The sequence below is a fragment of the Crocodylus siamensis genome, chromosome 2 (assembly GCF_052110815.1).
Source record: "Crocodylus siamensis isolate JL-2025a chromosome 2, ASM5211081v1, whole genome shotgun sequence".
Taxonomy (NCBI): Eukaryota; Metazoa; Chordata; order Crocodylia; family Crocodylidae; genus Crocodylus; species Crocodylus siamensis.
Genome location: NC_143396.1, coordinates 10,788,192 through 10,815,102, shown reverse-complemented (window position 1 = coordinate 10,815,102; position 26,911 = coordinate 10,788,192). Strand labels below are relative to the sequence as shown.

The window sequence follows — 26,911 nt, the reverse complement described above, 5'->3', positions numbered from 1 at the left end:
ATGCTCCAGGGAGGAGGTGAAAGGGGTGTGTAGCCCATTCAGTATTCAGCCACCCTGCCATGCCTGTTAGTCCCAGTTGCAATGGCTGTTCTGCAGGGCAGACACGAGCCTGGCTAGCAGCTGGACTTGATTCCCTGGCACTTGACGCAGGACCGTGGGCAGCCATCGAGGGCTGAGTGGTTCTGGTCATGACGTAGCCAGCTGCAGGGTCAACCATCTGCCTTGCAGTGGGAGCGCTAAGATAAGAACATCAAAAAGACCATATTGAATCCCCCAGTGGGCCCTCTAGCCCCGTATCTCAGGGTGGCGGTAGTAGATGCTGTAAAATCGCAGACAGTGAGGGCTGGAGGGAGCTCAGGGGGTCTCATCTAGTCCAACGCCCTGGTCCAAGCAGGACCGGCCCCGACTACATCATCCCAGCCAAGGCTTTGTCTGCCCAGGGCTTAAACACCTCCAAGGATGGAGACTCCAGCACCTGTTCCAGTGCTTCACCACCCTCTGTGTGCGAGAGTTTTTCCTAATATCCAACCTCAACTTCCCTTGCTGCAGCTTGAGCCCATTGCTCCTTGTCCTGCCATCTGCCCCCACTGAGACCAGCCCAGCCCCATCCTCTTCGCAGCCCCCCGGCAGGGAGGTGAAGGCTGCTCTTCAATCCCCCCGTCAGTCTCCTCTTCTGCAGACTCAATCAGCCCAGTTCCCTCAGCCTCTTCTTGCAAGTCTTGTCCCCCAACCCCCCAACCATTTTCATTGCCAATTCTCCAATGTGTGTCCACATCCTTTCTGCAGTGGGGGGCCCACACCTGGACACTGGACTCCAGATGTGGCCTCCCCAGTGCTGAATACAGGGGAAGAATCACTGCCCTCCATCCGCTGGCATCGCTGCTCCCAATGCAGCCCAGGAAGCCGGTAGCCTTGGCACCGAGGGCACACTGCTGGCTCCTGCTCAGCTTCTTGTCCCCTCTCCCCCCCAGGTCCTTTTCTGCAGATCTACTGCAAATATAGGATGAAAAAAAAGCTACATGACAGCATTGAAATGTCCGGTTTTGATGTTTTTAGCCCAAGAAAGATTGCTTTGTGCCTCAAAGTGACTTTTCACTTAGAAATGTATGTGCATTTCAGGTTAAAAAAGAGGGCGGGTTGGGAAGTCAAAACTGCAGTGAAGCACTTGGAAACCACAGAACCACCCCATTTCAACTGACTCAATAGGACACAGTTGGGGGTTCACAAAACTCTTCCAGGTTGGGGCATTTCCCTCTAATTCTGCACGGGGGGGGAATGTTTGAACTCTTTGAGGTTCTCACAGGAAGGTGAGAGTGATTTGTGGCTCTGATGTAGGATCATAGGACAGTTGGGCTGGAAACGACCTCAAAGGATCCAGCCCCTTGGTCCACCCATCCCATCCTATCCCATCCCATCCCATCTTATCTAAGGATCTGTCCAACCTGCTCCAGGGATGGCGTCTCCGCCACTTCTCTAGGGGCCGGTTTAAGTGTTTGGCCTCCCTCAGAGCCAGACACTTCCCCTGAGATCCTGCCTTGTGTTTTCTGACTCAAGGACCACGTGCTCGTCTCTTTCCAGACGCCCCAAGAAAGCCATCCATGAGCTCCTTCCTGGACACGCAGGGCGGGCACCGGGCCATCCTCCACTGCACCGTCGACAGCGAGCCCCCGTCTGACCTCGTCCTGTACCGACGGGATAACCTCGCACTCGTGGCTTCCACCCGGGCCTCCCACGGGCCGTCCAACCCGCGGCTGAGTGTCCGCCAGTCCCACAACTCCTTGAAGGTGGAGATGGAGGACGTCGGGCTGGGCGACGAGGGCCAGTACGTCTGCTCGGCGAACAACACCTATGGCACCGTCACGACCTCTGTGCAGCTCCGCGTGGAAAGTGAGTGCAGGGGGTGGGGTGGGTATTTTTAATCCCTTCGATGCCAACACAGATTGGAAGGGGATTTGGCATCAGAGAGCAGGTGGCAATTTGGGATCTCCCAAGCCGGAGGAACTTGGTTTGGGATCTGAATGAATGGCACAACCGATTTTTGCACGTAGGATTCAGAGCCGGGACGAGAGCCAGGTTGACACTCTTGTCGCCTGAGAGCTTGGGCACGTGGTGTGTTTTCATGGGTCACACTAGCCATTACACTGGTGTAACCAAGGAGCGAGTGGAGAGACCAGAGACAGCTGTGATTTACTTGAACCCCCAATGTTGAATTACCTTGGGAAGAATTGGGGATAACCCCAGGCCACCGTACGTGGCACTAATGTATCGTCTGCCCATTTTCCGTCCTGCTCCAGGCAAGCAAGTCACCACCTGTTTCCCCCGCTCCCCGGTGGGGACCTCTGTAAAGTAAGGTGAGCCATTGCCCCATGACCTATCCCTCGTAGCCCCAGGTGTTTGCCCATCCCCCTCCTCTTTATAATCACTTCATATGTAGCAATGCATAATTGCTTCTAATTAAGTTGCTGCTAGTAGCTGGCAAAAGGGGAGAGGTACACCTAACCGCCCCCCAGGCAGCTTGGCACAGTGCTCTCTTCATCCACCCAAGTGCAAATGGTGTAAAGTACCTTTGCACCTACCTGCAAGTATGTCTCATCTCCAACCGAAAGGGCTCACCTTCAGGATCATGAGGATATTTATTTCTTGTGGTATGTTCACCTGATGGGCTCTCTGCTCAGGGGGAGCAATTAGTACCAATTATGGGGGTGGTTGTTCTTATGGAGCAAGCATTGTCCATCAGGAACTTACTAGGAGGGTGGTGAAGCACTGAAACAGGGTATCCGGGGAGGTGGTGGCATCTCCATCCTTGGGGGTGTTGAAGACCTGGCTAGACAAAGCCTTGGCTGGGATGATATGGTTGGGGCTGGTCCTGCTTGGAGCAGGGGGTTGCACTAGATGTGACCTCCTGAGGGCCCTTTCCACTGTTAATTGTCTATGACTCTATGATGCAATGAACTGGATCATCAAAGGCCCATCTTATTAGGAAGGACTGACCTTGAGCTAGACTGAAGCCTTTGAATTGGAGGTGACTGGAACAGAAAGTGGCTCGTGTTTTCCACCAACAAGTCTGATCCGAACAAAGTTTCCTCCACCATTTTGGTTGGGACCAAGTTGCCGAATCACGCTAATTCCCATTGGAAAGAAATCCCCCCCACCTCTCTGCATTTTCAAGGCCATCAGAAGCAAGCAAAAGCCAACCACTCCCCAAAACGCAGCCCGTAGGGAAATTTTTCTTACCAAAACTTTCCATTTTTTTTTTCTCAAAGTCCTTTTCCTCCCAAAGGAGAGTTTCGGCAAAGATTTCAAGCCGGGTTAATAGTGATGAACTTAGGCCCTGGTGACCAATGCTCCCTGTTGCCTCCCATTCAGGGGCTGCTGTCCTGATACTCTCGGTTTCTCTGCTCCTTCTCAGCTGTCAGCATCACGGTCGACCCATCTCAGGAGGTCCACGAAGGAGCCACGGTCAACGTGACCTGCGAGGTCGCCCTTTGGGTTGGAGGAGACATGAACTTCACCTGGTACAAGAACAGCAAGTGGCTGCAGGATGGTCCCATGGGGTCACTTCTTCTCTACCATGTGTCTAGTGCCGATGCCGGCTCGTATCACTGTCGGGCGGAGGGGAGGGAAGGCAGTGCCACCTCGGCCCTGGTCAGCGTGAACGTGCTCTGTAAGTAGCATGGGACTAACCCTTTAAATAGGGAGGTTGGGATGTGCACGGAGTTCATGGCATGCCTTGGGAGTCGTCTTGCTCTTTGTCACAGTAGTAGCAGTGGACATCGTACTGTATTTTCGTGTGTACAACATGCCCTACAATAACCTGTGCACCTTGTTTTTAAAAGGCAAAATGAAGGGGGAAAAAGAGCTTTCCTTGTAGTAAGTCGAGGAGCAGCAGCAGCAAGGGAGCTGGGCCTGCTTATTGCTCATCTGCCAAATTACTTCTGCTTTTGCCATCTGAAGTGTAGCCAGTAGAAACTGTCGTTAACATATTTCCTTGCTTACCATGCACACCCCCACTTCCAGCAATTGATTTTGGTCTCTTCATCGCGGCCCTCTGCGTGGTTTTGCTTGCCGTGGCTGTGGTGTTTTGGCCCAGCTACCCCTGCTTGCTGAGAGAAACCGTGTCCACCCCCATTGCAGTGGCTCTCAGGGGTGGGCAGGGTCTTGGATCTGGTGGTGCAGGTGGTACGTTAGATAATACGGGCATGTTGGGGAAAGGCAGCAGAGAAAGCCTGGAGGAATTTCTGCAGAGCAGCAGACGTGCCCCACCCTGCACAGGCATAAAATTTAGGTGGGAGCTCAATGCAGAAGCCCTGATCCAAGCAGCTCTGAATTAAAGGAGCGTCCTAAATGCAAAATCATATTCAAATCCCTTTCCTCCAAATAACCAGAGCGGCCCCTTGGTCTTTCAGTATCCATCCCCTACCCCCTTCTGCCGAGAACCCAGCTCTGTGGTTTTGTAGATGTGTCCTAGCATCGTTTTCTGACACAACGCAAGGGCCAACAACTCTGGGCCAGCCTTGAGTGGCATCCATCTGGCAAGGGCCCAGGACATGGTCACAACCTCCTCGCTGGCCCGGGTACACGGTCTCACACGACGTTGCTTCCTCCACCCAGATGCCCCAAAGAACCTGGTGGTCAGCGCCTTCCTGGACAACCAAGCGGGGAAGGTGGGCATCATCCGGTGCACTGCAGACAGCAAACCCAGGGCTGAGCTGGCCCTCTACAAAGGAGGGAAGCTCGTGGCCTCCATGCACAGCCCCCGCTCGGCCATCAGCCCCAAAACCAGCGTGTTCGCCTCCTACAACACCCTGAGGGTGGAGATCAGGGACCTCGTGTCGGAGGACTCGGCCGACTACGTGTGCGTGGCCAGTAATGCGCTGGGCAACGCGACGGCCAGCTCCTACTTCAGTGCACGGAGTGAGTGAGGGCCCGAGGGGGCTGGGAGACGGGGGAGGGCCGTCCTGTCCCATCCCTCCAGCCAGCTGCAGAGCGGGGTGGGTCTTTAGGCATGTGTACACACACGTACACACACACACGTACGTGATGAGATGTTGCCTTGAAGTTGCAGCAACGTTGGTTTACACTGGATCTCAGGGGGAAAAAAATCACTGTCAGAGCAGGGGGGTCCTGGGAAAGATGCCAGGGAAAGCGGGGGTTCGAGGAGAGGTGGACGGACCCTAATTGGGGGTGATCTAGGTGTAGCGATGCCTGTGCTCTGCTGTGGGGGTGTCCCAGGCGTCTGGGCTGTGCTGGTTTCCCCCTTCTCCTCTTCCTGCTCCATGTGTTGGGGGGTTTAAGCCTCCCCCGAGGCGCTGGTGCTGCTGCATCCCAGGCTGGGGATGGGACCGGGCTGGCGCCCACCCCGCAGGGTCCGGCCTGGACCGATGCTGCACCGGGGCAGGAAGGGATTTCCCTCCTGCTCAGACTGGTCCGGACTGGGGGGGTTGTCTTCCTTTGCAGCGGGGGCACGGCCTCGGCCTGGGGTCTCTGGAGCGCCCGTTAACATTTTACAGCAGCAAGACGCTGACTGCTGCGGTCTCCCTGGGGCAGGTTCAGGTGCGGTGTTGGGTGCTGCCAGGGCTGACTGTCACTTCTCTCAGAGGCCGAGATCACGGAGGTGTCCGGGCTGGTTTGCCCAGGGCTGACCCTGCCTCGGGCAGGGGTTGGACTGGACGTGACCGGCGCGTCCCTTCCGTCTCTACGGCTCTCCGATGTCTCATGCTGCCTTGCGACATGACAGTGCCAGATGCTGCACCAGAGCTGCTCAGCGTTGCAGCTGGAAACCCTTGCCTTGCTGCCAGGCCTGGCCGGCACGGATGCAGAGGCACGGGGAAGTGGCCCCGCAGACCCGGCAGCTGCTTAGGGGTCTGGCATGAACCAGGGTCATCTTCCTAAATTCATTTCCTCCCTCTGCCACTTTCTCAGCCCTCTCAGACCTCCTGGTGTTCAAGATTTTGACCGTGGTCTTCATCGTGGCGCTCTGCCTGGTCCTGCTCACCGTGGCCGTCGCGTTTTGGCCCAGGTACCCCGTTTGCTGAGAGAAACAGTGCCTGCTCCCATCGCGGTGGCTCTCAGGGGTGGGGGGGTCTTGGGTCGGGTGCTTGCTGGGTAGCTGAGCAGGCCGGGGGGAGCAGGAGGCACCTGTGTCCCGTTTGGGAGTGCCGTGGGCCAGGCTGTGACGGCTCAGCCCGGGGCAAGTGTCCGGCCGGTCTCAATCCAGCGCCTGGCGTTGCTGCCACGTCGGGTGCTCTCAGACTCGCAGCCCGTCTCTCTGCATCGGCAGCTGGTCCCAGGGACAGGCTTCAGGGCCAGATGTTCACCCAGGAGTTGTCCCAGCTTCTCCCCGTCCTCGAACCCTCGGTGTCCGGCAGGTCTGAGCTCGGCACAGCGCTCCTTAGCATGGCAGAGCCGAGGCTTAATGGACCAACCAGGGACTGAGCGCGCCTGGAGCACCAGTGCCTACACTTTGGGTGTCTCTGGGTTTCTCCTGCGCCCTCCTTGGGATGGGGAAGTAGGAAGGCGCATTTCCTGGACCACGTGCTCTGGCCTCAGAGACCACAGACTACTTCCCTCAAATACCCATTTTGCAGCCTGCTGGGAGGGGGATGCCCCGGGTGGAAGGAAGCAGCTGCAGGAAAGTCGTGAGCCGACTGGCTAACAGCCTCCTACTGCTGCCGGCTGATGATGCTGTCCCTTTAGCTCTGAAAGCATCAGGCGGGGCTTTGCCCCTGGGTTTCAATGTTGCTGACGCCCCATGCGAAGGGGCTGCTATGTCTAGAGAGAGATGGACAGGGTCCCGGTCCAGCCACGCTCCCCGGCATGTCCTGCCGTTTGAATCGGCTCCTCTGATTTGGGCCTGTCCTGCCCCTTCTCCTCCCGCCAGGGTCATGGAGATCCTGAAAAAGAAAAAAGACGAGAGCGCCATGGAGCTGACCAGCAAGGAGCAGCAGCAGCAGCTGGTAAGGGTCCTGGGGCGGCGGGGGGAGCTGCAATTACTCTGAGTCTGGAGGAAAGCCTGCAGCTGTAGACCTAGAGGACCAGGGATGCTGTGGCTGCATCGTGTCCTTGAAGGGTCCCCATTTCTCAGGCCCCTTTGGGCGCAGCTGCCCCCAGCCCAAGGGCAGGGATGGGGTAGCGAAGTCCTTGGGCGAAGGCAATAGGCAAAGATGCAGCTGTTGCTGGGGTGGGACGAGTCACTCACAGGCTGGAGGCTGATGCAGAAATGCCTGGGAAGGCTTTCAGCACAGTCCCCTAGCTCCCAACCTTGCAGGGCAGCGATCCTACTCCAGGGCCCGCGGTGCAGGGTCGAGGTAGGAGCTGCGTGCGCGGGGCCCCGCTGCCCATCTGTGTCACTGCAAGGTGCGTGGGGTCACGGGCCCTCAGCCGCTGCAAATCCACGCAACTCCCCTGACGCCCGAGGCAGGTGGGGTCAGCCTGTGGCGCTGGGTCCAGCCAAGGCCTCGGGCAGGGGTGATGGAGCAGGATCTGGTTGCTTTTCCAGGGGGACGGCAATCTGTAGAGCCAGGGCTCATCGCACCGCCCAGGAGCAGCTGTTGCTGCCCGTGCTGAGCAGCCTTCGTGTCCTCGGCCGGCAGGATCCGGGCTGCGAGGAGCAAGCGACTGCTACCAAGCTACCCTGCGGAGAGCCAGCGGCGACGAGGCATCCTCTCGGGGCCTGCCCTCAGCTGGAGCTGCCCCCGGTGCTGCTGGGGTCACCTCGGCTTCTCCCCCACCCTCCTTCCTCCCTGCCCCTCTCCGCACCTCCCTGCTGCTCTTTCCCAGCCATGGATGTTGTTCTCAGCTGCTGTCACGTTCGGTGTTGGAGACCACCTGTACATAGCATTTCTCCAGTGCTGGCAAGCTAAGTCTTCCCCCCACCCCGCCCCCGGGGGAAAGCCAAGATACTGTGAATTGGGGCGTGGGTTTAGCATCATTATCATCATCTTCATCCTCCTGTCTTCCGCTCTAAGCTACACAGTGCACGCCTGGAAGCAAGCCCTGGATGGCTGCTGTGCATTTCACTCATCACGAAATAAATTCAATAGCAACGCGAAGGGAATCGCGGTCCGTGTGGTGCCCGGCGAGTGCATGCTTGGTCCTGCTTGAGCCGAGGTCCCCTCGGCTGCCTCTGCCCTCGGGGATGCCTCCTGGTCCCCCAGCAGCAACAGTCCCCAGGCTTATGCGCCAGTGCCTGCTCGGCATATGACGCCCCGTCTGTGGTGTAGAGCTGCTTGGGGTCGGATACCTGGGTGGGCCCAGGGCAGATGCACAGCCTGGCCCAGCTTCCCCCATTATTCAGATCCAGGTGGGTCCGAGCCCCTTTCATGCTGGGATGGCAAAGGGAGGGGACAGGCGGGCTTCTCAGGTCATCCTGTTGCAGACCCCCTCCCTGCCACTCTGCCCCAGGGGAGATGCCCACCAGGTCTGTCTGGTCCTGTAGCTTTGCAAGTACCAGACTTGCTGCAGGGGGACAGAGCCTGGGGCCTCAGGGGAAAGCACAGAGCAGGCCGGCCGGGGGTGGGACGCTGTCCCCGTCTGCCTGTCCGGATGCACCCAGGGGCCCGGTGTCCTCGGCTCCGTCTGCGCATTGAGGAGGGTGACACCTGCCGGCCAGACGACAGAGAGACAACCTGCAAATGCAGCCAAGGTGCCCTGTCCTTGGGTAAGGTTCTCTGCGTAAACCCCATATCTTTTAATAAACCAACTAAAATAATTGGAAAATTCTTCTTTGCAAGCTTTTGGCTGCACCCTATACCCCTGGCTGGGGCAGGGGCTTCGCTGGGTGCAGAACCCTATTAGCAGCCCCTTGCTCCCTGCAAGCATCTTGTGTCAGGGTCTGGGGCAAACCCCAGCAGCTCTCAGTGTCTGTCCTTCCTCCTCCCACCCATCCCTTATTATTATCTGCTGCCCAGGCATCAGAAAGGGCCCCATTAGGTGGGAAGCTACAAGAAAGCTTCTTGTTGCAGGACATGAAGGGCTCTGTCTCCCACATACTCAACAGCCTGCATGTGACTTAGGTTTAGGTGTGCCTTGACTGTTTCTTTACAAAGGGCAGAGCTAGGACTTGAACCCCTGTACACGGGGCTCTTAACCCTCCTTCCTCAGCCCCTCACCACCTCTGCATCCAGAGCCCTTGCCCTGTCAGTGCCCATTAAAACCCCAAAACCACGTGGTACCCAGCCGGGCATCCTGGCCTCTCCCTCCGGCGCTGCAGCTCATTGCTCCAGGACGGGCCCCGCAGTGACCCCAGCTCAGCAGCATCTGAGCTACCTGGAGCTTCATGGCAGACGTGTACCTGGAGCGGCTAGGTGTGGCCGGCAGCGTGAGCTAGTGGTTAGGACACCAGAGCCTGGGGTTTTCTTCCTGGACCTCATGGACATCTCTGGTCAAGTCTCAGTCTTTGCATCCCTCTGTTGCAAGCACCTCGGGGCAGCGTCTCTTTTGCTCCCAGCGCACGTGCAGCCACGAGCACGAGGGCAGAAAAGAAGCAGGTCATGAATAGCCCCCTGCTGATGGGCTCCTCCCAGGCCTCCTCCAGCCCCCCGCAATCATAGCCCCCCATTGCAGAGCTGGGGCTGGCCCTGGAGACCCCAGATCGAGGGGCAGAAGGGAACTTTCCCCTGCCAGGGCTGGGCACACCCTATGCCTACCCCGGCCCCGGGCATCCTTGAGCCAGGCCACTTATTGCTGCCTGAGCACAACCTCCTGCCTTGTAATGGATCAGGTGCTGGGTCATCTTGCCTAGTGGTTAAGGCACTGAGGGACGGCAGGAAACAAGGGCACCACTTAAAGTACAGGCTGAGCCCAAAACACAGGCCGTGTCGAGGTTCAGGAGGCTGAGACCAAGTTATCAGCTGCAGAGGAGCATCCGGGGCAAAGCCCAGACATGGGCAGGGGCCAGGAATCAAGCTGCCAAGCCCAAAGGAAAAGCCACAAGCTGGAGTCCAAGGGCAGAGCCAAGGGAAGTGAGGAGCCAGGAGAGCCAGAGAGCGCCGGGATGGAGCAGGGCAGAGTATCAGTGCAAACGTGTTGGAGTCGCTGCCTGGCCTCGAGGCTGGAGATCAATGGAGAAGCTGCGCTCCCCACAGACGGGGGGAGGAGGAAGACACTGCTTAGACGGGTTAAGGCTGGCAATCAAAACCCCAGGCAGGTGTGGCCCACTGGGCTCCATCCATCCATCTCCCATCCACCCCTTTAACACTGATTCATCCCTCATTCACATCCATCCATCCACTCCCGTCTGTCTGTCTGCCCATCCATCCGTTCCTTGCCTGTGTGTCAGTCTACCACTTTGCAGCACCCACTCGCGGCTGGTGCCTTAGCATAACTACACCATAGCACAGCTGGAAGTCCTACACCTGCTTTTGTGAAAGGCAAGGATGGAAGCTGAGGAAGGGCTTGCAATGAAATGCTGGAGAGACGCAGGCTGGGAGCCAGCCCCGGGAGCATGCGGCTGCTGGGTATTTCAGTGCGCATGCTTGGGTTTCTGCTTGGAGACCTGCAAAGATGATGGGCAGACACCAGCTGCTGCTCCAGAGCGTGCAGGTAGGAAGACCCCGGGCCCTGCAGAGCTGGCTGATGATGCTGGGGTAGACATAGCCTTGCAAGGGCCCTGGGCACACGGAAATGCCAGGAGCAACCGGGGGCGAAGGAGGGGCTGTCATTTTGGGAAGCTGCCCCATTATCTGTGCTGAATGCAGTGGGTTTTCTCTCTTGAGGCTGCTGGACCCAGCGGGAGCCTGCGGTTCTCACTGCCTCCATAGCTCAGAGACTCCCAGGTCATGACCCGGCGTCCCCAAGGCCTGGCATGCTTTAAAGGAGCGAGGAGCCCTCCCTACGGCTCCGTGCATGTCGCCCGTACACCCTGCCAGCCGGACCGGCGTCCCTGGAGTGGCCGAGCAGGAGCAGGGGGCTCTCTTGCAGCCACTCAGCTGCAATCAGATGCAATGGCAATACAACAGCGTGCGGTGCAGTGTTCCCTCGACAGCCGCTCGGCGTCGCTGCTCTATCGTCATGCGAGCTGCCGCCTGATGCTCTGCTGTGCGGCGGCACATTGTCCCCTCGGCTGTTGGGCGAGGCCAACCTCAGCCCCAAACTTCAGCCTCTGCAAAACGCACCCTCTCTCTCCGGGGTGCAGCCCGGTGGGGCAGGTACGAACCAGGCCCAGGCCTCCCCGTCCTGCACTCCTGCGAAGCTGCCCTGCTTTCGACCAGCTCACGTGATGCCACCAATCCAGCAACCACCTGGTCGGGGCCGGCGGGAGCCAAGGGGGTGCCCTAGACCCCGTCCTGCTAAGACGTGACAGGGACTCTCCATGACAGGCCTACACTTGACCAGCAGAAATAGCTTTTTAAGCGTAGATTCAACAGGTCTTTCGCCTGCCCTTGTCTTTGCAACCGTCGAAGCGAAGAGGAAACCAGTCCAAAAGGCGCGCGTGGGCAGACTCAGCGTCCCCGTGAGACAGGCAACCGACGGCAGCATCGCCAGGAAGCAGCAGGACAAGAACTCAGACCCTGGGACGAGTCCACAGATGGGCTCGTAGCCGACAAGAGCAGGTGGGAGCCCTGCGACCAGTTGGTCTGGATCGCTCGAACGCTCGCTCTAGCCAAACTAAACCAGTGCGACTCCTGTCCTGGCAGGGCCTCCGCGTGCACATACCCTCAAACTGGTGCTAGCGTTGCTTCAAGCTGCCCAGGACGGACAGACAGCGTCCGGAGCCGCCAGTCTGAAGGCGGCTGGGATTGCATCTCTCCCGGGCATCTCAGACGCGCCCCTTTTCCTTTCGTTCTCTGGTTTAAGCCAAATCCTCCTGTAACGGGCTTTCAAGGCAACACGAGCAGATAACACCGGGTCAGGAGGTGAACCAGAGGCCAGGGATTTGCCATCTGGCAAAGTGTCTTCTGTAAAGCACCGGGACCTCCATCCTCCAATAAATTAGTATTAAGTTCGACTCACAGCTTATAATAATCCCACAGATGATTGAAATACACACGGCTTTGCGGCCACGGGGCTGAGCCGGGGCGTCCGGTGACACGCGGGGCGGGCAGGAGAGAGCTGTTGACGTGCGCCGGACGATGCTGCTGCGTTACACGGGTTATTGCCGCGGTCGCGTGGGTTCCCCTGTCCGCATCCATCTGCCGCCCTCGGCTCACGCTGAGACTGGAAGGTCTTTGGGGCACAGACTTCCTTTGGGTTTATTTGTGGCCTTTCTTCCGCTAATTAGAGAGACCCCCAAGCTGCGTCTGAGCACGCGGGTGGAGGACGGGAAGCCGCAGAGTTTCTACAGCGTGAGCACAACAGGGGCCTGTTCACACACACAGACTCACAGAAATCCTAGAGAACTGGGGTCACATCCAGCCCAGCCTCCTGCTTGAGGCCCCGTCCCAACCAGTGCACAGCAACCCATCATCGAAACTGTACTAGTGTCGACACGGACACAACACAAGACTTCACGCCTGAACCTGCCCCAGCGAAAGCAGGGGGGCCGCGGCCACCAGCGTCCTTCTGCTGCCGGGGGGTCTGCAGCGGGAGAGAGCAGGCGCTGGCCCCCGGCTCTCGGGCAGCCCCGCTGGGATTTGCAGACTGCTGCCACGTCCCCCCGAAGCACCTTTTCTGCAAGCTGAACATGGCCAGCTCCTTCATAAACATTATTAACATAATAACCATCGTTATCGTTATTATTGTTGTTGTTATATTTGCCCCCCTGAGGTTTTCCAGGTGAACGCAGTGGCTGATGAGGGTCTAATATAGACCGAGACTTCTGCTGGTTCTTCTTCTGTTATCACTGATGCTATCCCCGGCTTATGTGGCGACTCTAATCCAAGAATATAATCTCAGCATGTTTTACAGTAGCCAATTACCTAATTGCACTACTTAATTAAACCTCCCCGAGCCCCGAGGAGGTAAATGAGCGTCGTCTCTCTCTGGTTTTATTTGTTGTCTTTCTTTCAGAGTAAATGCTAATTAAAGAGACGCTGGGCTGCTTGGGAGAGGAGGCCCCAGAGTCAGGGGGAGCAGGAGCCTGGCTCCCAGCCCGCCGGGAACCGCGGAGGCCCCTTGCAGAGCCGGGGCGAGTCCGGCAGAGCCGTGCGTGCTGCGTGGCCCCTGCAGAGCTGCCGGCTGTGCCCGGGCCCAGCCAGGCAGTCACCGAAACCCAAGGGGCTGGGGATGGGGCTGAGATCCCAGCAGGGTGGGGGCGACGGTCTCCCCACCTCATACCGCAGGAAAAGCTCAGCCGTGGGAAAGCACAGCGCCAGCGCGCTGGCCTTCACGTTTATTCTGAGAAATGGGAAGATTCAAAGAGCCAGGGCCGACAAATTCAGTGCAAACAGAAAGGTAGATACGCTTCAATAGCAAATCTAATAATGACGGACAGAGAAGACATACATGACTGCAGAACATCAGAGCTGCCACGTCCTGGGTCAGACCCAGGTCCATCATGCCCAGGCTCCGGTGTCCCGTAGCAGCTGGAAGGGAGCGTGACTGGGGCTGAGCAGGGTTTTCCTCCCCCTCTTGCAGCCTCCAGCATTGAGGGTCTGTGCCCCCCGCTCCCTGCCCCAGGGCCCCAGATGCCCCTTTCCTCCACGCGCGTGTCCGAGCCCTGGTGAATCCGGCCGAGCGCCCAGCTCCCACGTCTGGGGGCCACGAGTCCCAGTCTTTAATGCCACGTTGGGGAACCAGAGCTGCCTGGCGTTCATTTTAAATATGTTGCCTTCTCATTTCCTTGTCTGACCCCTAGCTCTTGTGCTGTGAGAGAGGTGCAATGCCGTCCAGAGAAGGCACATCAAGCAACCAATTACACATTTCTAACGTGCACGTTTCTCTAAACGCAAGACAACCTTACTGGTATTTGAAAGCGCGTCGGGCTTGGAAGTCCAAGAGTCTTGAAAAAGCCTCTAGTAAGTGGTCCAGCCTGTCAGGGAAAAGGACTTTTCACCTAGGTTTCAAATGAAGTTTTAAAAGAGCTCTTATCTTACGTCATCTGCAGCAAGTACTGTAGATTTTTGCAGGAACCCAGATTTTATACTCTGTGGCTTGGCTAAACTACTAAAAAGTTTACTATATAAGAGGGCAATATATATGTTATATGTTCTTAATAGGTACAACTCAAATTAATATTCACAGGCCTATTCTTATTCCATCTCAAAGCTATATCTAGCCTAAAAATCAAACTTGTCTAACACCAAATGTACTTGAAGCAGCCCTTCATGCGACCTTCAGTCTGGGTCTTTTCCCTTCCGTCTGTCTTTGGCTTCTGGACGGGCTTGCACCTTGCGACATGCTTGGGCCTCATCGTTTCCTTTGCCTCTTCTTCTCTTAGCCGGCATCGGGTCACTGAATGCAAGCAAATGCTGCACCATATCATCATTAAGCAGCAGAGGGTCTGCTCTAGCCCACGGCTGGGACACTGTGGCAGCCCTGAGGCTATGCAGCCGGGATATAAATGTCTCCAGAAAAGCAGCCGCTGTCTCTTCCCTCAGGGAAGCCACTGGACAAGCCCAGGCTAATGCACTCCTGTCTGGGCACTCGGGGTTTTACCCCTCCAGGCTCACGCTGGCCAGCCCCACTTCTTGCTGATCATACAGCCTGGCCCACGTCCCCTGATCACCATCGTTTCTGTCTGCCGCGCGTGAGCCCCAGCCCAAGATCAAGTTCCCAAACCCAGGACACGAGGCTGCTCCCTGCCTGGGAGCGTGAAGCCTCGGGGCCCTGCTCCAGCCCATCTCTTCCTCTGTGGGCATGGAGGAGGGGTGCCGCCGAGGTTGTCTTGCGAGCTGGGATCACAAAGCGGCTGCTCAGAAGCCGGCTCAGCGGCTTGTGAACTGACCTGGGGCTGAGAAACTCTGGGGTCTGATCTCATCCCAGCTGCGGTGTGAGCTTAGGCCAGGTATGTTGCCTCCTTGTGCCTCCGTTTCCCCCAGCTTGATCTCTGCTACACAGCGCACAGAGATCTCTGGAGCCAGGTGTTGTTACTACCCCCTCTCCAGGCGCTGATCCGTCCAGAGACCGGGGAAACCCCCATCCCTGGCAACAGACTGCAGTATCCCTTGGAGCTAATAAGTCACGCCAGCCCTGCAGAGACCGGTCTGCCCTTCCAGCTCCTGCCGGCAGGTGGTGGGGTTGGAGCATCGATGTGCCGGGAAGAGCCAGAGCTCAGCAACAGCATGGGAAAATCATCCAGGGATTTCTTTAGCAGCCTGCTCACATCCCACTGCCTCCCACCTGCTTCTTGAAGGCCTCTGATCTCCCTCCCGTGGCAAATGCAAGGGGCACCAGGGCAGGCGAGGCAGGTCGGTGCGTGGCCCGGTGCCCTGCTCCGCTTCTGCCGCTCAGAGCACCAGGGCTGTGCTGCAAGAGGCCTTGACTTCCAGGTCCCAGAAGCTCCGGCAGCACAGTCTGTAGAAGGCAGGATGTCCCCATGCAAAAGCCCCATGCCCCATGCCCCATGTCCCCATGCAAAAACCCCGTGTCCCAGAAGCCCCATACCCCATGCAGAAGCCCCATATCCCCATGCAAAAGCCCCATGTCCCAGAAGCCCCCAGGGATGGGGGGTTTTCCCAGTCTCTGAATGGATCAGCGCCTGGAGAGGGAGTAGTAACAACATCTGGCCCCATGTCCCCAAAGCCCCATGCCCCCGTGCCCCATATCCCCATGCAAAAGCCCCATGTCCCAGAAGCCCCATACCCCATGCAGAAGCCCCATATCCCCATGCAAAAGCCCCATGTCCCAGAAGCCCCCAGGGATGGGGGGTTTTCCCAGTCTCTGAATGGATCAGCGCCTGGAGAGGGAGTAGTAACAACATCTGGCCCCATGTCCCAGAAGCCCCATGCCCCATGCCCCCATGCCAAAGCCCCATGTCCCAGAAGCCCATGCCCCATGCCCCCATGCAAAAGCCCCATGTCCCAGAAGCCCCATGCCCCCATGCAAAAGCCCCATGTCCCAGAAGCCCCATGCCCCCATGCAAAAGCCCCATGTCCCAGAAGCACCATGCCCCATGCCCCCATGCAAAAGCCCCATGTCCCAGAAGCCCCATGCCCCCATGCAGAAGCCCCGGAAGCCCCACACAGGCCAGTCCATGCTGTGTCCCTCCCTTCCCCTTGCAGGGTCAGGGAAGCCTCCCTCATGGCCTGTCTGGAAGTGGCTTGGGACTGTACCCAGCACGGCTGTGCTGTGAGGTCCCCACCCCAGAAACAACCACATTTCTAAGAGGTGACTGACCTCAACGCATCCCTTACCAGGGCCCGGGAGACTTAGGTCACCACCACGTAGGAAGAGCTCCGCAGTTCCCAGAGGAAGGGTGCTATAGGAAAAAAGAAGCTACGGTGCTTTAATTCTCCTCTGAATTGATCAGACTTAACCACAAGGAATCTGGACTCGTGGCAGAGGTGATATTTTTTATTAGACCAACTTGAGTTTTGCAAACAAATTTCTTTAATTGCAAGCTTTTGGGCACAAACACCGTCCATCAGGCATCAGAGAAAAGATTGTAAAACTTCTGGGTAGCAAGGAAAGTTCATATTTCAAAGGAGAGTTGAAGGTGGTAAAATTTCCTGTGTGGAAAAGTTCCTTTTATAGGCAGATTAGGCTCGGAGAAAAGTACGGATGTTAACACATCCTGCTTTCCAACAAATAACTGTGAGGTAAACAGACTATTCCAACTTTTTTCTGAGCCTAATTTGCATATAAAACCACCTTCAGCTCTCCTATGAAATATGAACTTTTATTGCTACCCAGGAGAACTTTTACAATCTTTTCTCCAGTGCCTGATGGACGGTGTTTGTGCCCAAAAGCTTGCAATTAAAGATCATTTTTTGCAAAAGTCTAGTTTGTCTAATCACCTCTACCATAAGTCCTGATTCCTTTTTCCTCTGGACCAATATGACTACAAGCTGGAGATCTCACACTTCACCAGACATTTAGCATCCAGTGGCTCCTTCTGGCCTCACTCATGGCTAGTCCCCATTTAAAGTTTTCCGGGGGATTTTTTCATTGTTGCCAGTCCTGAATAGAAAACACAATAGAAAAAGTAGTGGGAAAGCTCTGGGCGTGTGCCTCACCAGTATCGAGCTATTAACGGGGTAATTAGTGCACCCCATCTCCCTCTGAGTTATTAGAATTCCCTTGTTACAAAGGTGAAGGGATTTGACTAAGGTCAGACAGCAGCTCAGTGACAGAGCTGGGCATAGGACCTGGCAGGTCCTTGCTGCAGCCTCTGAAACCACCTGTTCAACACCATGAACAACAAGTGACTTGGTCAGCAGGGCTGTTGCTACAGGTGATCCTGGCAACTTCGGGGTGTCTGGAGCCTGCCGAGAGCTGGGAGAGACTTCATTGTGCTGACTGGATCCATCCCGTTGGGGTAGCCTCCTTATGCGAACACACGCGATCGCTGAAAACAGGGAATGGGCAGGAAACACCCAGAGTGCAGGAGCCAAGGGTCTTGGGGTAAATGTGGTATCGTTCATTAGACCAGCTAAGCAGCTGGAAAAATTGTTCTTTGCAAGCTTTTGGGTACAACGCCCTTCTTCAGGCAGAGGGAGAGTGCAGGGAAGGTCTCAGAGGTGGGTACAGACCCCTGAAGGAGCAGGTGTGGTCCTTAGCGCTAGCTGAGTTAAGAAGGATGATCGGTGTCAGGGGAGGAAGGTTGCGGTCACCTGTGGAGCAGAGAGGCTAACCCCCCTGTTACACATTACATATATGATCCGATGAATTGGTGAACTGCTCAATAACTTTACACCGGCCACACGTGCAAAGTGACTGTCACACAAGTAACTGGTGAATCATGCAACTCATTTAGAGTGGCCACACCTGCAAAGTAATTATCCTGTGATAAAAATGACTCTCCAGCTATAAAAAGAGCCAACCAGCTATAATATTAGTGCCTGAAAATGTGTAACACGTTCATAGCTGGTTTCATTCCAGCTTTAATTTGAATGGATAGCAGGGCCCTAAGAGAGACAGGTAAGTGGTAATAAGGTGACCTATTGTCAGGGAAGAGAGGACGTGTTAATGAGCCTCATGTGTGCACACACACCTGCACATGTGCATGCACACACACACTGCTGCTGCAGTGTGTCTCAGTGCTGTGTCCATGAATGGCCCCAGTACGGTGAAGGTGATTTGCTTTCAGCCCAGCTCGGAGCACAGATGCAACTGCCCCAGGGCACTGTCGTAGCGCAGCTTCCCACAGGATGGAGCCGGGGCGGGGGGCGACACGGGCTCACACCAGACCCAGTGTGGGGGCCATCCCACCCAGCCCCTGCTATCACCCACCCTGCAACACAGACTCTCCTGAGCAGATCCACCCCGCTCTGCCTTGAAAGCAGCTTGTTTCTCCTCTGCTCCCTCCCCGGAGCGTTAAAACCCCACTTCTCACGCCCAGCCAAAATTTTCCCTGGGCCAGTTCGGGTCTGGCTGTCCTGGAGCCGGCCCTGCCCTGCAAACCTACCGCACCCCCTTGCCGTCTGTATGACCAGGCTTGGCGACCCCCCTCACCGCCTTTCTCTGCCCGGATTCATCTCCCTTGCGTGTGGGTGCCCGGCGCTGCGCATAGCAAATTGCAAAGGAGCTTTCACTAGGGCTTTAGCACTTCTCTGTCTCCAGTGGAAATGAGGTACTTTCCTTCCAGCCCTGCGGGGGACGTGTATCAGCCCTTTCAGCTGCAGGTCTTCCCCACACCAGGCAGCATTAAAGAGCGGGGCCTGGTCTCTCAGCAAGGAGGACAAACCATCACCGCACCCAGCTGTTCCCACGGGTGCAGTTCATGGCTCTCAGGGTTGGTGATGGGGTGAAGATTTGGTCTGGGTCCCTAGTTTCACTGGTCCCAGTGCAAGCTGGGGTATGAAGCCGGGAACGGGCATCAGTTCCCTGCTCTAGGAGTTCACTTCCAGGCCAGGAGAATATTTTCTATCAGGAATATGTCTCAGATGAAGGCAGCCTTTCTTCCAATTTCTTCCAAAAATTAATCATAAATCACAGGTTTATTTGGTGATCTCTTTCATTGTGCCAACTGTATACGGGATACAACACACTGGGTACATAGTCATGTACAATTAATGCTATCTGGCTTCACTGCTCAGTGAATTTACTGCACAGTAAATGTACTATCCACCTATGCAGGTAGTACATTACTGCCAATAGGCTAATGTACTGTGCAGTAAGCACTTGCATGTGTAGACAGTGATTTTTTTTACTGTGCACTAGATTAGTCTACTTCACAGTAAAGTGTCTCGTGTAGACATGGCCCCTGTATACAATTGGTCGTATAAAAAGGATCACTGTAAACCCCTGGTCCTGGACCATCACAGCTACAGCAACACCTGAACTTTGAATTAATTAGTGGATAAACTAAAAGATCTAGTTACTTTTCACCTTTTAACCAAAACCCTCAAAGATCTGAAACAAGTTAACAACAGCTCTTTTTGTTTGCTTGTTTGCTTGGCTTTTTCTCCCTCTCTTTTCCTCCTCCCCCTTTTATTTTCCATTTTATCACTGCAAAAAGGGGAAAGGAAGGATCAAATGAAAGAGAAACTCATGAGCGGTGCAGGGCAGGGTAGGGGACAGAAAGCCTGAAAATCCAAGAAACATTTTCCAAACACTCAGTTTTCAAGTCTAAAAAAACGCAGGAAGAGAAAGGGAAACGGTGGCTTGTGAATCTTTCCCCACCCGGCGCCTGGCCTTCGCGCTGGCTCTGTCAGTTCAGCTTTATTACAAAGCCTCTTGGCCAGTTCTTGTAAGGGCCGTGCTTGCCCCGCAAAGGCTGTCCTCTGCGGATGAGCATCCCGCGGGGCTGCCCCACTGCAGTGTCCCCCGGCAGCTCCGGGGTGAGCGCGGCACCATGAGTGGGCTTGTATCCCTACTCCTGCCCTCCGCAGCGGCTCCAAAACCCAGTCTCACCCGCCCGCCCAGACCCTCCCCGGCAGCTGGAGGCTGGGGTCTTTTAACCTTCCCGTGGGGGTTCGTGCCCCGGGCTGGCTACGGGCAACGAGGCAGGAGCACAAGCGACACTAGCAAGAGGCTTAGCTCAGGACCCCCGAGCAGGAGGTTAACCCTTGCAGGTGCTTTACATGCTGGCACCGCCTGCGGGGCGCCAGGACCCCCAGCTCCCTCCCTCCCCCAGCCGGGGAGCTGTCTCCGACCAGCCGCGCCGTGCACCGGCGTGCCAAGCATTGGCTTTGAAATGGGTGCATGCAGTGGCTGCCCCAAGCTCAGCCCCGGGGTATCCGCACCCAGGGGCTCGCAGCCCGCACCGTGCATCCCACCCCCCGCCCAAACCCGCGGAGAAAAGCAGGGAGATCCCGCGGGCGGAGGGGCCGGAGGCGAGCCCTGCAGGGGCTTCTTCCTCCTCCCCTCCTCCTTGCACTTCGTGGTGGGGCACCAACGTGTTGCACCCCCCCGGGGCCGTCTCTGCTGCGGCGGGGGGGGAAGAGGCAAAGGGAGGGAGCGGGGGGGAGAGGGGGCGAGGCCAAAGGGCGGCCGGCTTCGCACTCCCCCGTGCACACGCGCGTGTGTCAGCATGGAGGGAGGGTGTGCGCCGTGCTAAGCACCCACGCGGGGCTGTGGGTTACTCTGAGCTCGTCCGGGCGCTGCCACACCCACGAGGGGCCGGTGCCGAGGGGGCCGCGCGTGCCCCGGGCAAGGCAGGAGCGGGCACACGGCTCGGGGGGCACCCACGCGCGGGGGGGGGGCAGCCCGCCAGACCCCCGCACACGGCACGGGCCGCGCACCCACGGGGGAAACCCGAGCCCAAGCGCTCGGAGCTCGGGACCCTCTGCCCGAGCCGCGTGTGCCCGTGCGTGTGCGCTGGCCCTGCACAGCCGTGGAGCGTTTACACGGACACGCCCATAGGGAGTAGGGACATTTACACACCTCTGGATCCGGAGTGCGCGTGTTTGCACAAGTCTGCGGGGTGCGTTTACACAGGCTCGTATTTATCCGCAGTACGCCCGCTTGCACACCCCGCGGATCTGGAGCATGCACTTGTACGTGCCCGTAGATCTGGAGTGTGCGTGCTTGCACATACCTCGAGACCTGAGGCGTGCGTTGATGTGTGCACACGTGTCCGGAGTCTGCGTCCTTACACACACGTGCAGATCTGGAGCGTGTGCTTACAGGTGCACACATATCCCCAGGCTGCGTGTGTTTGCACACCCGGACAGATCTGCAGTGTGTATTTACTCGTACACACACGTATATCCGGCGTATGCGTGTTTACACAAACGTGCAGATCTGGTGCGTGTCCAAATTGTGCGTGTTTGCTCACACGGACAGATCTACCGTGTGTGTTTACATGTACACACGGATACCCCCGCACAGCTCCGCAGCGTGTGTTTACCCGTACACGCGTGTATTCGGAGTGTGCGTGTGTACAGATACAGAGCTGGAGCGTGTGTCACACGTACGTGTGTCACACGTACAGCATGCGGCGGGGCGGGGTTGTTCCCACGTAGATATATGTCTGTAGCGGCCGCGTTTTCACCCACGCACGTGCGGAGTGTATGTTTACACACGCGTGGGTCTGGAGCAGCTGGGTGTGTAAACGCGGCGGGGGCGTGGGCGCGGGCACACCTCCCTCCGTGCAGCCGCCCACCCGGGTGCCCCCGTCTCTCGTGTCCACGGCTCCGGCGGCCCAGCCGTTCACACGCTAGTTAAATCGGATCAGCCGCTGATTCCCGGGGACTTCCTGCGGGGCCGGGGGCGGCGGGGCCCCCAGCTCCAGCCCCGGGGCAGTGCGGGCGCGTGCACGGGCTGAGGCACCACACCGGGGGCACACTCGGCACACGCGCGCAGACACACCGCACGAGACAGGCCCAACGTGGAAACCCCCCCACCTCGCACGTGGGAAGGCGGGCGTCCTTCTCCCCTCCCCCGTGGGCTGCGCGGGGCTCCCGGGGCCTGCACGGAGGCCCTGTTGCGGGGGGGGGCTGGACTCGGACACGAGTGGGTTTGGATTAGCACCCTGCTCCGGGCCTGTCCCGGCAGGCTGAGCTTGAGCTTTGCCCCTCCGTGCACTTCCCTGCCTTGGTCTTCCCACCGCCGCGGCCACGGCGGGGGAAACGGCCGTGGGTCCTGGGGGCGGGGAGGCAGGAGGGGACCACACACACACGCAACACTCACGCACACGGCCTCGGGCATATACACCCCCAGGCACGCACACACCACCTCTCCCTGCCCACGCGTGTCCCCGAGCCGCGAGCCACGTCGCAGAAGCCGGGAAGACTCTTGTGTGGCTCGGGAGGAAGCGCCTGCCCACCCCCCCCGGCCTCACTGGCCGGGGCCGGGGGCGGGGGGCTTGCAGGGCGGGGGGAGCACCCGGACGGGACCACGGTGCCCGCGCCGCGGGGAAGGGGGCGCAGCGTCTGGACCTTTTCTTTCCCTCTGTGCACGCTGCGAGTCCGTGGGGCCGCGTGGGGAGCAGCAGGGCCGGGACCCTCGCGGCCTTTTCAAAGAAGGGAGGTGGGAAGTGCACCCCCGGCCGGGGCTTGGCTGGGCGGCGTGATCAACACCTCCGGGGTGCAGACGCCCCCCCCCCGCCCCGGGTGCCCCTTCCCGGGGCTTCAGCACCCTCCCGCGGGAGCCTGTGCTGCCTCCAGCCCCACCCCCCCCCCGCAGCCCGAGCCCGCTGCTCCCTGAGACCGGCCGCCCCGGCCTCTTCGCAGCCCCCCGCGGGGGTGGCGGCCGCTCGTCGCCCCCTCGGCCCTGCCTTCCGCACACCCGGGCAGCCCGGGCCCCTCGGCCGCCCCCGCCAGCCCTGCGCCCAGCCCACGGCCGGTTTCGTTCCCGCTTCCGCAGCGCCCACGCCTGTCTGCCGCGGGGCCGCAGCTGGACCCCGCGCCCCTTCCCCCAGCCCCACGAGCCCCTGCGGGCTGCCCCGAAGCGGCCGGGCGGGCCGGGCGGGGGTGTCGGCCGAGGCCCAGGCTGGAAAGGAGCAAGCAAACGCGCGTGAAATGTGCCTGCCGGGCTCCAGCGCAGCGCGAGGTGCCCCGTGGGGCCGCGCCCCGCGCCCCCCGCACCCACGGGGGGGTCCGCCGGCTCCGGGGGTTCGGGGGGGGGGGGCCCGTGGGAGCCAGGCTCGGACGCGCGCGTGAGCCCAGTGGCACGGGGGCAGCCCGGGCCTCGTGCCCGAGAGCGGCGGGGGGGGCGGGTCCCCCCGCAGCCGCCCAGCTGCCCGGCGGGGGCCAACTTGGGGGGAAGTTTCGCGCGTGGAGCAGGGGCGGGATGCGGCGCGGGTACTCACCCGGGGGCCGGGGTGTCCGCAGCCCCTTTGTCCCCGTGCGCGGCGCGGGGCCCGCAGCGGGCTCTTGCCTCCGCTGGGGCAGGGCAGGGGCGGGGGCGGGGGCGGGGGAGGGGGGAGAGGCGAGGAGGGCGGGGGGGGCGCGGCGCCGTCTGCCTCCAGCGCCCTCCCCCGCCCCTCCCCGCCCCCCCGGCCCCATCGATCCGGGAGCCGGCGAAAGTCCGAGCCGCGAGCGTGGGAAGGGAGGGACCCCCGCGCGCTCCCGCCCCCGCACTGCTCCTCGGCTCCCTCGCTCATCAGAGGGAGACGCCAGCGCCGGAGCAAGAGCCCGGGGCGCGGGGGCCGCGAGCCGCCCTGCCCCGCACGGCCCGCGATGCCGCGGCGCGGCCCGCGGGCCTGACCCCGGCCCGCCATGGCGCTGCCCCGGCGGGGGAGCCCCGCCGCCGCCGCCCGGCGCGCGGGCTGAGCCCGGCCCCGCGGCTCTGGAGCCCACAGGCATGAGCGATGGCGGGGCCGCGGCCGGCCGGGCGCCCGTGCGGCGGGGGGAGCCGGGCTCCGGCGCCGAGCGGCCCCGGGACAGGGGCGGCGGCCGCGCCGAGCCGGAGGCGGCTGCGCGCGGGGACCCCCCGGGCACCTCCTCCTCCAGCCCCGGCTCCTCCAAGGAGAGCGACAGCCAGCCCGGGCCCGGCGAAGCCGACTACTGCCGCCGGATCCTGGTGCGAGGTAGGTGCCCCCCCCCCGCCGCCGCGGGGCAGCGCCGGCCCTTGGCGAAGCAGCGCGGGGCCGGGCGGGGCTGCCGAGCGCCTCGGGGCCGGCGGCCCCGCGGCCAGGTGTGCCGGGCCCCGGCCGAGCCGCGGAGCCGCCGGGGGGGGCTGCTTGTCGCAGGGAAAAAGCGTCATGGAAGCCCCAGCGAGTGGAGAGCTGCGTCTTTTTTTTAACAGCTCTGCAAAAAAAACCCACCCCGGAACGCGCCCCCGGCCCTCCCCGCCGGGGAGCCCCTGGCCGGGGGGCTTCACTGCCCCGGGCGCTGGCCGTCCCCTCTGCGGGTCCCTCTGGTCCGGATCACCGCCCCCCCCCCCCGGGAGATCAACTTGGGAAACTGAACTGGCCGGGGGGGGGGGGCTGGGGCTCGGCTCTCCTACAGTATCGGGTCCTCTCCGGGCGAGCGGGGGCATCCCGGGGTCCTGCGCATCACCCGCCGCGCGGCGTTTCGGTGCAGTTGTGCGTCGGGGTTGCTGTCTGGTTGTTTTAACCCCGCCCTGCACAGCTGCAAACACAGCCCGGGAACTTTCTCTCCCTTTTCCCTTGCCTGGCAGCTGGGTGGGGGGAGAGGGCGGCTCTGTTCCCGTTCAGCGAGAAACCCTCCGAGCTCTGCCCGGCCGCGCGCCGGCCCGGGGGCAGAGACAAGGGCAGCTGGCTTGGCAGCGCCTGGGAGGGAGAGGAAAGGCCTCGGGGACTTGGGGCCTGCGTGTGTGTGTGGCTCACACGCGTGCAGGCACAGCCAGGGGCCAGTTTTGCAAGCTCCCCTTGCCGCGGGCTGCGGGAGGATGGGGTGCCCGTCTTCCCGCGGCTCGCGGGGCAGGCTGCAGCCCCGTGCCCCTTCCCAGCTCCATGCCCGGGCTCCAGGGCAGGCGTGTGGGGTGTGCTCGAGCCTGTGGCCGTGGCGGTCCACGGACACACGGGAGAGGCAAGGGGGCTTTATCTTGCTGAGGTTCGTCCTGGGGCTCTCCCCGCTGCTCCGCCGGGAGCCAGCAGCCATCAGCCCCGCCTGCCTCTCCCGCAAGGCAGCGGCGCCGGGGCAGGGCTGCATCCAGACGTCTAGAGAAAAAGTGTCGGCGAAATACGGCTGCCGACAGTCGTGTGTGTGTGTGTGCGCGTCTCCGTGTCCGTCTCTTTCTTTAGCTGCTTGCGTCTTTAAATGTGTGCATAGTTTATCTGTCTATCTATATATATACTCACAATCGTTTCGTGTGCATGTGTGAGGGGCATATAAATATATATGCACAGTTTTTTACGAGTGTATTTGTACATACACACACACACACACACACACGCAGTCGGAGATAGCCGTACACACATAAATACACTCGGATAAACCTTGTAAACTCGTACAAATACGAGTGCATTTGCTCGTATATATATAAATATATGTACTCGAGTGTACAACCTTTGTACGAGTCTATTTATAGTGTATATAAATATCTCTATGTGGAGATATACGCCGAGGATTTGTACGAATGCATTTTACGTGTATAGATGCCGTATGTGAATAAATATGCACAGTTTTATACGAGTGTATTTGTACGTGTCTATACACGTCAAATACACACACCCGCACACATCTATGTGCACATTGTTGATACAAGTTTATTTATGTCTGTATATAAATATATCGACATGGAGATATACGCAGGGTTTATACGAATGTACTTGTATAGATGCGTGTATGTAAATATATATGCACAATTTTATACGAGTGTATTTGTACATGTGTATATGTGTGGGTGTGTATATATACACATAATGTTTAGACGAGTGTAGTTTTGTGTGTATAAATATATCTGCATGGATGTATAGGCACAGTGTTTATACCAAAGTATTTTACACAGTGTGTAGACGCGGATATATGAATATATATGCACAATTTTATACGAGTGTATTTGTAAGTGTGTGTACGTGTGTATATACATATATATGCACGATGTTTATACAGTATGTTTATGCGTGTGTGCCAGTATATAAGCCCAATATTTAGACGGGTGGATCTGAACGTGTATACGTGTATTATGCATGGTGTTTATAGCAGTGTATTTTATGTGTATGTCTGTGTGTATATAACTATATATATGCGCAATTTTATGCGAGCGTATATGTACGTGTGTATATACGTACAGCCAGATATATGCACAATGTTTATACGAATGTATTTTACATGTATAGATGTGCACGTATAAGTATATATGCACAATTTTATACGAATGTATTTGTACGTGTGTACACTTGTATATATATATGCACAATGTTTATACAAGCATGTTTTACTTGTATGTGTGTACATGCACAATTTTGCACGAGCGTATCTGTCGTGTATATACACATACATGCACAATGTTTATACCAGTGTATTTTACATGTTTATATGTGCACAATTTTATTTATTAATAAATATATGTGCACAATTTTATACCACTGTATCTGTACGGGTATGTACGTGTGTATATACGTTTATACACAATTTTATACAAGTGTATCTGTACGTATATATGCGTGTATATATATGTGTGTGTGTGCACAATTTTATATGAGTGTATTTGTACATATATAGCACAACTATATGAATGCATTTATATGTGTGTCTAAATATATATGCGAAATTATTTACGAATGTATTTGTATATGTATACACATATAGATATGCGAAATGTTATAGGAGTATATTTGTGCACGTATATACATATACATGTGCGGAATTTTATAGTATATTTGTACATGGATATACCGATATATGCACCATTTTACATGAGCGTGTTATGTATATATATATATGTATGTGTGTGCGCGCATATAAATACATATGTACAATTTTATACAAGTCTATTTGTGTGTGTATATGTGTGCGTATAAATACACACGCACAGGTTTATACAGGTGTATTTATACGTGTATATACAATATTTATAC

The 26,911-nt window shown here is 57.9% G+C and overlaps 2 protein-coding genes across 2 annotated transcripts in view; both read left to right on the top strand.

Annotated features, from left to right (window-relative positions):
- Window positions 1–8,678, top strand: part of SIGLEC1 (sialic acid binding Ig like lectin 1) — a 35,753-nt gene extending 27,075 nt beyond the window's left edge. The window contains exons 17-22 of the mRNA XM_090035163.1: window positions 1,579–1,887; window positions 3,410–3,664; window positions 4,612–4,914; window positions 5,923–6,019; window positions 6,881–6,956; window positions 7,499–8,678. Of these exons, the coding sequence (XP_089891289.1) occupies window positions 1,579–1,887; window positions 3,410–3,664; window positions 4,612–4,914; window positions 5,923–6,019; window positions 6,881–6,956; window positions 7,499–7,516 (1,058 nt within the window). The 3' untranslated portion in view covers window positions 7,517–8,678. The remainder of the gene's footprint in view (window positions 1–1,578; window positions 1,888–3,409; window positions 3,665–4,611; window positions 4,915–5,922; window positions 6,020–6,880; window positions 6,957–7,498) is intronic.
- A 14,768-nt stretch (window positions 8,679–23,446) lies between these two features.
- VAX2 (ventral anterior homeobox 2) overlaps window positions 23,447–26,911 on the top strand; it is a 49,204-nt gene continuing 45,739 nt past the window's right edge. Inside the window, exon 1 of the mRNA XM_090034668.1 lies at window positions 23,447–23,953. Within this exon, the coding sequence (XP_089890794.1) occupies window positions 23,728–23,953 (226 nt within the window). The 5' untranslated portion in view covers window positions 23,447–23,727. The remainder of the gene's footprint in view (window positions 23,954–26,911) is intronic.